Below are 11146 nucleotides of genomic sequence, written 5' to 3'. Positions count from 1 at the left end.
AAACAAGCAGTTCCACATTCCCTCAGGAATACCAGTAGTGCCCTTTTCCATCATGAAAACTAGTAATTCTCTTTTTCCTCAGCATCGTCATTCATGATTCCTTCTGGAGTACCTGAAGCTCTTCTTTTCCTCAGGAATACCCAAAATTCCGTGATCCCTCAGAAAATACAGTAATGCCCTTTTACCTTAAGAAAACCAAAATGTCCTTCTCCCTCAGCAACAGCAGAAATCCCCAGTTCTATCAGTAGCATCCAAAACTCTCTTTTCCCTCAGGAATACCTGAAACTCCCCACTCCCATAGGAACACACAAAATGTCCTTTTCCCTCAGGAACACCAGAAACTCCCAGTTCTCTCACGACTGCAAAAAATTTGCTTTTCCTTCAGGAAAATCAGAAATCCCTTTTCCCTTTAAGAAAACCAGAAACTCCTTTCTCCCTCAGGAATACTAGAAACTTCCTTTTCCTTCAGGAACACCCAAAATGTCCAGTTCCCTTAGGAGCACCTCCAACTCCCCTTCCCTTTAGGAACAACACAAATTCCTTTCTCTCTCAGCAACACCAGAAGTTCCCTGTTCCCTTAGGAATAACAGAAATTCCCTTTATCCTTTAGAAAACCACTCACTATCTGTTCCCTTAGGAAAACATTAATATTCTGTTCCCTTGGGAACATCAGTAATTCCCTGCTCACTCAGGAACACCTGAAGTTCCCTTTTCCCTCAGGAACACACGAAACCCCCTTCTCCTTCAGAAGCAACAATAATTCCCTGTTCCCTCAGGAACACCCGAAATTCTCTTTTCCCTCAGAAAAACCTGAAACTCCCTTTCCCTTTAAGAAAACCATTAATTCCCCGTTCCCTCCGAGCCTCGCCAATTCTCCTCTCCCTTCAACCCGCCCCGTGGCAAGTCCTCGGTCAGGGCTTTCCGCGGCGCTTTACAACCCACCCGCGCTCCGCCGGGGCCGCGTGACGCCATGCGTGACGTCACGCAGCGGCGTGAGAATGTCACCGACGGCCGACGAGGAACAGACCCCAGGAAGCTTTCTCTCGGCCAATCACAGCCTTCGCTTCCCCCCCGGAAGTTCCGCGCTACTGGACAGCGCCGTGTCCCGATCCAGTGTCTGATTGGTCAATTAGGCGGAACGGGGCGCGCGGGGAACGTCGAGAGCGGAGTGAGGCGCGGGACGGACGTGGGCAGGGGGTGAAGCTTCGCCTTAGCAACCAGGGCGGGCTCTTGGCGACGGCGGAGAGGGGCTAGAGGCTACATAAGGGACTCCCTTGGCATGGAGGGGGTGTGCTGAGCATCGAGAGGGCCCTTGGTAATGGGAGGGGGCTCGGTAAGGGCGTGGGGGGGACGACTTGGCATTGTGGGGTTTTTGGCATTAGTAACGGCAGGGACTTGATAACGAGAGGGTATTGGCAATAAGAGGACCTTGGCAATGTGGGGTTCTTTGGGGGTTCCTTGGCAATGGGTAAAACCTTTAGTACTGGAGAGGAACGTTGTCAGTGGGGAGACCTTGGCAATGGGAGGCCTTGTTAATGATGAGGGTCTTTGGTATTGGAGGGGACCCCTGGAATGGGCAGGGGGGGAAGGACAAGGAGGGGGCCCATGGTAGGGAAGGGGCTCCCTTGGCATTGGGGATGCTCTTGGCATTGAGGGAGCCCTTAGTTATGGGTGGGGCTTGGCAATGGTGGGTTCTTCGAACTGGGGGGGCCTTGGCAGTGGGCATCTTTGCTAATGGAGGGAGTTGGTAATGGGGGCCTCCTTGGCAGTGGAGGGGCCTTGGCAATGGGGGCGGGGGGGGGGCTTGGTAATGTGTTTCCTGGTATTGGAGGGGACCCTTGGCAGCTGGGGGGGGGGGGGCTTGGTGGTGCAGGGGGCTTACGAATGGGAGGGCTCTTTTGTGTTGGAGGGGACTCTTGGTAATGGAGGGGGCTTGGTAGCTGTGGGGGCACCCTGTTAATGGAGGGATTCTTAGCACTGGTGGGGGGGCCTTGGCAATGAGAGGGGGCTTAGTAATGGGGGCACCTCTTCCAGTTGGGGAGGCTTCTTGGAATTGGGGGCATTCTAGACGTTAAAGTGGCCTTGGTAATGAGGGGACCCTTGGAAATGTGGGGGCTTTGGCAATGGGGAGACCATTGGCATTCGATGGGGGCCTATGGCAATGAAGAAGCTTTGACAATGTGGGACACAGAGGAAGAGAAAGGTCCAAGGCTATGGAGGCAGTAGGTCTGGGGCAGGAGCAGGCAGTGGGGGAGATTGTTCTCGGACAGTGTGGGGTAGCACTGGAGGGGCTCTGAGATGCCAAGAGCCTCCTTGTGCAGCCACCATGATGAGGGGTGTAAGGTTGGAAAGGTTTTGACCATGAACCAGCAATGTGCACTTGTGGCCAAGAAGGCCAGTGCCATTCTGGGGTGTATTAGAAGGGGTGTGGTGAGTAGGTCAAGAGGTGGTGTCTGACCACCCTCACTGGAAAGAGTTTCTTCCTAATCTCCAATGTAAATCTCCCCTCTTCCAACTTCAGTCCACTCTGCCTTGTCCTATCACTACAAGCCCTTGTAAAAAGTCCCTCCCCAGCTCTGCTGTAGTCCCCTTTCAGGTACTGGAAGGCCATGAGAAGGTCTCCCTAGAGCCTTCTCCAGGCTGAACAACCCCAACTCTCAGCCTGTCCCCACAGGGGAGGTGCTTCAGCCCTGTGATCATCTTTGTGGCCTCCACTGAGGATAGGCTGAGGGAGCCGGGCTTGTTCAGCCTAGAAAAGATTCCTGGGGGACCTTACAGCTGCCTTAAAATAGCTGAAGGGAACCTACAGGAAGGCTAGAGAGGGCCTCTTCTTAAGGGTGTCTAGCAGTAGGAAAAAGCCGAATGGTTTGAAGCTCGGGGAGTGTAGGTTTAGACTGGATCTTAGGAAGAAGCTCTTCAGTATGAGGACGGTGGGACTTGAATAGGTTGCCCAGGGAGGCTGTGGATGTCTCCTCCCTGGGAATGTTCAAGGCCAGGTTGGATGGGACTTTGAGAATGTACTTGAAGGGGTCCCTGCCCATGGTGGGGAGGTTGGAGTAAATGATCTCTAAGGTCTCTTCTGACCAAAGCAATTCTATGATCATCTGGTCTGCCAGGTCACTATTAACGCACGTCTCCAAGTGCTGCAGCACTGGTTTGCATCCCATTTTTGTTTCTGCTTCCCTCATTTGACATTAGGAAGCAGCCTACCCCAGCAGCTTTTCTAGTCGACGTGGATGAAAATGAGGAAGCAGCCTAAGGGAGCCAACTGACCCTTGGATCCTGCTGTAGGAGATCGATCAGTGGATTTTGGTGCTGCCAGAAACTTACTAGATGAGTTTGTTTTCCCCAGAAGTGGACTGAGAAAGTAAAACTGACAAGTACAGGAGTGGTTTGCGCTGATCATTTCATCTGGTGGATGTTCATCCTATGCTGTGGTTTTGGGGTTTCTTGGGAGCATTTTGAGTTGGAACAAGTTGTATTCTTTGTGCATTTTTTTTTTTTCTGCTGGTTGACCCACGGATGAAGGAGAGGAGCTGATGGAGCTCTCAAGTAAGATTTTCCTTCACTCTTTAGATTTGTGCTGCTTCTGACTTGCTCTTCTCGGGGAGGTGGAGCTGGGAGGAGGAGGGGAAGAGCTGTTTCCTCCATGGTGGAGGATCCCAGCTTGTATCTGTTGGCAGGAAGCTCAAGTTTCAGTTTTTAGCACTGACTTTGACCTTTCCCTGGGTTAATTGTTGCCACGTCTCACATGGGATTGCTCAGTTCAGTCTCATCAGGCTTCCTTGTGATACTTTGCATTTCCACCAATGCTTTTATTGGCTTCCTCCATGTTGTAGGCATGTGAAGAAAGTTATAGAACTTTCATGGATTCTGGTTTTAGGTGGTTCTATTTTGTTCCAAAGCCTTGTACAACGTAAGAGTGGGGATTTGGGGGTGAAGCTTCTGTTGCAGGGCAGGATGCATTGTCCTTAGCAGCTCACCAGAGCATTGTACAAGGTTCTGCTCTGATATATGTGGAAAAACTCCTGGTTGAAACCCTGGGGCTAGCCTAGAAACTGTCTGAAGAGAAACTCTATGCTTGTGTCAGGGTTGAAGGCATGGGCTCTATCTTGCTGTTTGCTAACAGGTTGTTTTGGGGGGGCTTTCTTTTGCATCTTGGCAAAGCAGTGAAGGGATTCAAGAGAAGACACCTCACGGCCGATGCCTGCGAAGCTCTGGCACAAAGCATGGAGGGTTCCTCCTCCCTGACGCAGCCCTTGGCTCAAAGACAAAGTACAGGAGATGTGAACAGGGGCCTCTACCCTACCCACCGAAAAAAGAGACGTCAAGGAGGTACATTTGCTCTGAATGCTTTGCAGACTGAGGGGTGTGGGGGCTGAAATGCGGTGTGTAGCACCCAGAGCGGTGTGAAATCCATCATGAAACTTACGCTGGTTGGATGGTGATGCCAGAGAGGTGAGAAGAAATGGGTCACTTTCAAGTGGTGCAGAGCAAAACTGGACTTAACCTCTGCCTCCGCAAAACCAAGTGGCAAGAAAAAGAGGTGCCTTGACCACATCCCTCTGGGGGAGTGAATTTATGTGTTGGGTCTCTCCTCACACCATAAATGCCACCATGTCTCTTATCATCAAACAGTTGGAAACTACCTGGGGAGAGTAGCAGTTCTCCCTGAGGAACACAACAGCCACTGCAATTAGGCACTATTAGTGGTGTGACTCCTGCTTCTGAGCTGTAGATGTCCCTTCCAACCCAGTGCATTCAATGATTCCACCTGGGTTTTGAAAGGGCCAAAGCCTCAGAGGGCTTTTGAGGATTGATAAGACTTGCACATGACAGGGCTTAGGGTTCAAACTGAAGCAGAAGCAACTGTGTCCAGATAGCTCAGGGTGCAAGCATAAAGGCCCAGCCTCAAAACCTGTGTGATAACACACATGTGGGTGAGAAGATAGGTAGAAAGGAAAGAAAAACATCCAGAGTTAGTCCTGAGCTCCTCACTGCAAGTTTCGCTTAACAGTATTTCAGTTTTTCCCTGGCTGGCTTGGGAAGCCCTCTGTACTTTGGTGTGAGCAGCCTCACTTCACAGCCTCTGCTGGTGAGTTAGGACAGGACACCAGAGTCCCAAGCTCTTCTCCTGGGCATACATTTCCATTTTCCTATCAGCACTGTCTTTGACTATCTCATATTTAACTAGCTAGCAAAATCCAGATCTTCAAGTGCTGGTTTTGGACATTGGCAGAGGAGCTGTTCTTTTTTATGCAGCATCTTATGAACCAGACCTCTTTCAGCTGTGCCTCTATGAGCACCCAGAAATGAAATGCATTAAGAATAGCAGATGTTGCTTCTGATTTAGTTCTTGAGTTGCCTCTTACCTCCCCAAAAGGAGACTGGAGCCAGGTGGGGGTCAGCCTTTCTTCTGAAGGAACAAGTGACAGGACAAGAGGGAACAGCCTCAAGTTGCAGCAGGGGAGGTTTAGGTTGGATATGAACAATTTCTTCCCCAAAAGGGTTGTCAAAGCCTGGACCAGGCTGCCCAGGACAGTGGTGGAGTGCCCATCCATGGAGGTGTTTAAAACCATGTCCTTAGCTTTCTTATAGGCCCATTTAAGCTCATAGATTGTGAGGAAGTAACTACCACCTTACACAGCCTCTGGTCTCCTTAGCTCAGGGAGGAGCAGTGTGCTTTGTGGTTGTTGATGTCACTCATGCTTTTCTCTTTCTGCAGGCCGGGGTCATCAGAAGAACATCACTGATTACTTCAGGGTCTCTCAGACACAAGTAAGCACCAGTGGGACAAAGAACTGTAGTGTCAAAGAAGAACTACTGGACCTCTTCTTCCCTGATCCTGATGATTCCTTCAGCAGTGTCTCCTCTGCTAGGGAGATGAGCAGTGATTCCTCCTTTCAGGAGGATGAGGACTTTGCATCAGCTCCCAGGGACCAGCCTCTGTCCACTGCACTTGCAGGTATTCCCAAGCTGGAGCAGGATCTGTGGGGTGAGCCTGAGGGGAAGCCAATGGTGGTTCAGCCAGAACACAGCCAGGTGAAGCAGGAAGGCAGCCAGATCAAGCAGGAACTTGATGATATGGACATTGAACCAGAGCCTGATGCACATTATGGACTCCTGGGGACTCGGAATTGGGAAGTGCCTCAGGCAAGTATTAATGAGCTGCCTGTGGAAGTCCTGAGGAACATCTTTGCTTTCCTACCAGTGACTGATCTGTATCAGAACCTGAGCCTGGTGTGTCACTGCTGGAGGAAGATAGTCAACGATCCCCTGGTAAGGAATGTTGTGAGATTCATTTGAGCCTGTCCCTGCTGCTCTGCTCTTCTCTTGTGTGTTGCTGTAGGAACATTCATGACATGTCTGTCTCTTTTTGTTCCTTTAGATCCCTTTATTATTCCCTGATTCCCACACCCTTTCATATGAAGTCTCTTGTCACGTTTTTTTTCAACCACTATGGCATCTTCAGATCACAGAATAATAGAATCATTAAGATTGGAAAAGACTTTAAGGCCATGAAGTCCAACCATTAAGCCAGCACTGCCAAGTCCACCTCTAAATTATGTCCCTCAGCACCACATCTACATGACTTTGAAACCCCTCCAGGGACAGGGACTCTCCTACAGCCCTGGGTGGCCTGGGTCAGGACTTGACAACCCTTTCTGTGAAGAAATTGTTCCTCGTGTCCCACTTAAATCTCCCCTGGTGCAATTTGAGGCCATTTCCTGTTGTCCTGTTGCTTGTTCCTTGGGACAGGAGACAGACCCCCACATGGCTCCAGCCTCCTTTTTAGGAAGTTGCAGAGAGCCAGAAGGTCTTCCCTCAGCCTCCTTTGCTGCAGGCTGAAGAACCCCAATTCCCTCAGTTGCTCCTTACAAGATCTATTCTCCAGACCCTTCACCATCTTTGTTGTCCTTCTCTGGACACACTCCAGCACCCCAATGTCCTACCTAGAGTGAGGGTCCCAAAATGAGCCCAGGATTCAAGGGGTGTGGCCTCACCAGTTCCTAGTACAGGAGGACAATCCCTGCCATAGTCCTGCTGGCCAAGCTATTGCTGATAGCTGCCAACCTATATCAGCAGATCAATTTTGGGGCAACTTCCCTTGATGTATTCTTCCCAGACATGGAAAGAGCATCCTGTAAGACTCCACAAAATTCCCTTTCATCCTTTTCCTTGCTGCTTTGTTCCTGACAGGGATCATGCACTAAGTTCTGGCTGCCAGGCTGGGCAGTGTCCTCTCATGACCAGTGTACGTCACTGTCCTCCAGCCTGTCTGCATGTAGTGCCTCCTGCAGTCAGACAGGTTTAGAGTGAAGACCTTTAACTCTGTTTTTATGGAACTTGGTTCATCTGTGGCCAAAGCCCTCGCAACACAAACAGTTGTGAACCCTCTGGCCACAGCCAGGATCTCTGCAGTTCAATTAAAGTTGGCTTGGAGACTGCTGGCACTGCTAGACTTGCTTGCTGTTCATGCTGGAAACACTCAGCTTGAAGAAAGAGGCCATCTCAGAAGGAGGAGGGATTGATCACACCTCACATTTTTGTGAGGTTCCAAGTTCTTGCTCATGCCTTTCCGATAAATTTGGGTGGCAGAGGCCGAGCTGGGTGCAGAAGGTGTCCTGCACTCTGCTTTATCAGCACAGTGTGCATGCTTTGAGGAGCTGCAGAGATCCATAGAAATTCAGAGAATCACAGAATCATTAAGATTGGAAAAGATCTCCATCATCAAATCCAAACATTAACCCAGCACTGCCAGGTCACCATTAAACTGTGTCCCTCAGCACCACATCTCCACAGGTTTTAAACACCTCCAGAGATGGGGACTCCACCACTGTCCTGAGCAGCCTGGTTCAGGCTTTGACTACCCGCTTGGAGAAGAAATTGTTCTTCATGTCTGACCTAAACCTCCCCTGCTGCAACTTGAGGCCATTTCCTCTTGTCCTATCACTTCTTCCTTGGGAGAAGAGATTGACTACCACCTGACTCAAGCCCTCTTTCAGGGAGTTGTAGAGAGCCAGGTCTCCCTTCAGCCTCCTTTTCTCCAGGCTGAACCAACCCCAGGTCACTTAGCTGCTCCTCACAGACTTGTGATCCAGACCCTTCAGCAGCTTCATTACCCTTTTCTTTTCGTATACTGGTAGGGGTTGGAAGGGACCTCTGAAGATCATCAAGTCCAACCCCTCTGCCAAAGCAGGATCACCTAGAGCAGGTCACACAGGAAGGCATCCAGATGGATCTTGAAAGCCTCCAGAGAAGGAGACTCCACAAGCTGTCTGGGCAGCCTGCTCCAAGGCTGCAGCACCCTTAAAGGCACAGGGATTTTAAGCACTCAGCCCCCACTAGAGCAGATCTGTCTGATAGTGCTGAAGAAGTCCCCATTCCTCAATGCTTTGGTGTTTGAAACTCATCCTGTACCAGCTTGTTCCCATCGTTCTAGGAAAAGATGAATACTTACAGACATGTTTGCAGGCTGTGAGGAGCAAACTTGCCTCTCTTCCCTCCTTTTCTTTTTTTTTTTTTTTTTTTTTTTTCCTCTTGCCTTCCTCATCTCCTGCTTAGGTACCTGTTTCCATCAAACTAGAGGGACTTTTTGAAGTCCAGGTCTGCTTTGGAAATCCCTTTGATTAGCTTATTGCCAGAAGAAAGGTGGTTTGCAGTGCTGTGAGGTGAAAGATGGTGGCATGTGCTTCACATTCCAGTTCATTCCTTGGAAGAAGCTGTACCACAAGTACCTGATGAAGGAGGGCACAGCCTTGCACAGAGTTGAAATCATCTTGAGGGATTTTGCCATCACAAAGGAGAACAAAGAATGTATCTTGGGGCTGATCAGGTGAGTCCACCTCAGCACTTGATTTTGTGCCTGTAGAGCCTCAGACCTTCCTTGCTTTGGATCTTCTTCCATTTTATCCTGTGAATTGCCCAGTGAAAAATGGGTTTGTCTTCTAAACAGGGGGGAGGATACATACAGGAAGGAGCAATTATTTTAGCAGTAGAAATCACCAGCAGGGTTCTAGAAATAGGTAAAAACCTTTCCTTTTCCTCTCATTCTATTTGGAGCATGTGATCATGGAATCATTTAGGGTGGAAAAGACCTTTAATGTCGTCAAGTGCAACCATTAACCCAGGACAGCCAACTCCACCATTACATGATGGCCCTCAGCACCACATCTGCAAGACTTTGATATGTGTCTAGGGGTGGAGACTCCACCACTGCCCTGGCCAGCCTGTTCCAGGCCTTAACGATCCTTCTGAGAGAGAAATTGTTCCTCATGTCCAACCTAAACCTCCCCTGGTGCAACTTGAAGCCATTTCTGTTTGTCATATCGTTTGTTATCTGGGAGAAGAGACCAACTCTCACTTCATTTCAACCTCCTTTCAGGGGAAAGTCTCCCCTCAGCCTCCTTTTCTCAAGGATGAACAACCCCAGGTCCCTCAGCTGCTCCTCACAAGACCTATGCTCCAGACCCTTCCCCAGCTTTGTTGCCCTTCTCTGGATGTGCTCCAGCACCTCAATGTCCTTTTGGAGTGAGGAGCCAAAAACTGAACCCAGGACTCAAACCGAGGATGAACGTAGAGAATGAAATCTGGAGAAGGTGAAAGGGTATTTCATTGCTGTCTTCCCCTGCCTAAGGAGGGGCTGTAGAGTACATGATGATAAACTCTTCTTGGAGGTGCACAGTGAGAGGACAAGAGGCAATGGGCACAAATTCCAACATAGGAAATTCAGTTAGATGTTAGGAGATTGGTCAAAATCTGTCCCAGAGAGGTGAGTAATCCCCATCCTTGGAGATGCTCAGACTTCAGCTGAGCTCTGAGACAGCCAGAAGGACCTTGCAGGCTAATGGCTTGTTGCATCAAAGTATTTAAGCACACAGCTGTGTAAGAGAACTGGGAATTGCTTGTCTAGATGGCTTTTGGCACAAGACCAGGTTGGAAATCCGAGTTCAGCATCTTGCAGTCTCCCTGCCGAAGGCATTTGAAATCTCTGGAGCACACAGCAAGGAGTGCTGCAGCCTGGTGGTGCTTTGGTGAAGACATTATTTATTTGGAGAGAAAATTCACTTGATAAGGCTTCTTTGCAACTGCTGCTGTTCCTGTTCTGTGTAGGTATGTGTCTACCATGTTTACTGGACGGAAGGTAAATCCCAGTGCAGTTCTGCAGTGTTTGAGGAGTCACCACCTCTTCTCAAAGGCTGAAATCTGTGTTGTCAGCAAACTGCCACATTTACAGAGTGGGACAGAGGTAGGCTGAACAGTTGTTAACTGCTTTTTTGAACTGGTTGAACATCTGCTGGTGCTTTGAAGTCTTACCTGCAATCTTGCAGCTAAAGGTTTTCCCTTTGGGATGTTATTTGTTGCTATTCAGGGTGACTGAAGAGGGTTGAACTCTTCACCATCGATTAAGTGTTTTCAGTGGTGAAACTGAAACTGGACAGGTTGCTCAGAGGTGGTAGATGCCCCATCCCTGGAAACATTCCAGGTCAGGTTGACCTGGGATCTGAGCAACTTGATCTAGTTGAGGCTGTCCCTGCTCACTGCAGGTGGGTTGGACTTTCAAAGGTCCCTTCCAACCCAAACCATTCTGTGATTCTTGAAGCAGAGCTTCCCTGCTCCTAAAGGCTCAAAGCAATTTGCTCACTCTGCCTTCTTGTTGCTTCTACCCTCAGGAGAACATGTGGGCCATGATTGCAGTCATGGTGCTTTTCTCTGACAGTGTCAGGGACATCCAAAAGCTGATGGCATGTCTGCAGAGACCCTGCTGTCCCCTCTCTGTTGTGGAGGTGACCGAGGTGCTTTACTGCATGGCGACGCTGCTGTATGCCATGAGAGACAGGAACATTGCCATCACCAACAGGTGAGGAGTGGGGAGATGCCTCCTTCTAGCCACAGTGACAGGCAGGGGGATGGAGGCACCCTCACTCAGTTTACAGATGACACCAAGTCAGGCATGAGTGTTGATCTGCTGGAGGGTTGGGAGGCTTTACAGAGGGATCTGGGCAGGCTGGGTCAATGGGCTGAGGCCAGTGGGATGAAGTTCAACAAGGCCAAGTGCTGGGTCCTGCACTTGGGTCACAACAGCCCCAGGAATGCTTCATGCTTGGAACAGAGTGGCTTGAAACTGTCCAGATGAGGAACACTT

General features: G+C 49.7%; 1 protein-coding gene across 1 annotated transcript in view; it reads left to right on the top strand.

Moving 5' to 3' along the window:
- The first annotated feature begins 3522 nt into the window (after nucleotides 1-3522).
- The window catches only part of FBH1 (F-box DNA helicase 1), a 35531-nt gene continuing 27907 nt past the window's right edge, over nucleotides 3523-11146 (top strand). Inside the window, exons 1-6 of the mRNA XM_054399764.1 lie at nucleotides 3523-3552; nucleotides 4171-4335; nucleotides 5726-6279; nucleotides 8706-8836; nucleotides 10114-10249; nucleotides 10677-10861. Coding sequence (XP_054255739.1) covers nucleotides 3540-3552; nucleotides 4171-4335; nucleotides 5726-6279; nucleotides 8706-8836; nucleotides 10114-10249; nucleotides 10677-10861 — 1184 coding nt within the window. The 5' untranslated portion in view covers nucleotides 3523-3539. The remainder of the gene's footprint in view (nucleotides 3553-4170; nucleotides 4336-5725; nucleotides 6280-8705; nucleotides 8837-10113; nucleotides 10250-10676; nucleotides 10862-11146) is intronic.

This window comes from Indicator indicator, chromosome 3, assembly GCF_027791375.1.
Source record: "Indicator indicator isolate 239-I01 chromosome 3, UM_Iind_1.1, whole genome shotgun sequence".
NCBI classification, from domain to species: Eukaryota; Metazoa; Chordata; class Aves; order Piciformes; family Indicatoridae; genus Indicator; species Indicator indicator.
This window is presented reverse-complemented; position numbering and strand designations above follow the sequence as displayed.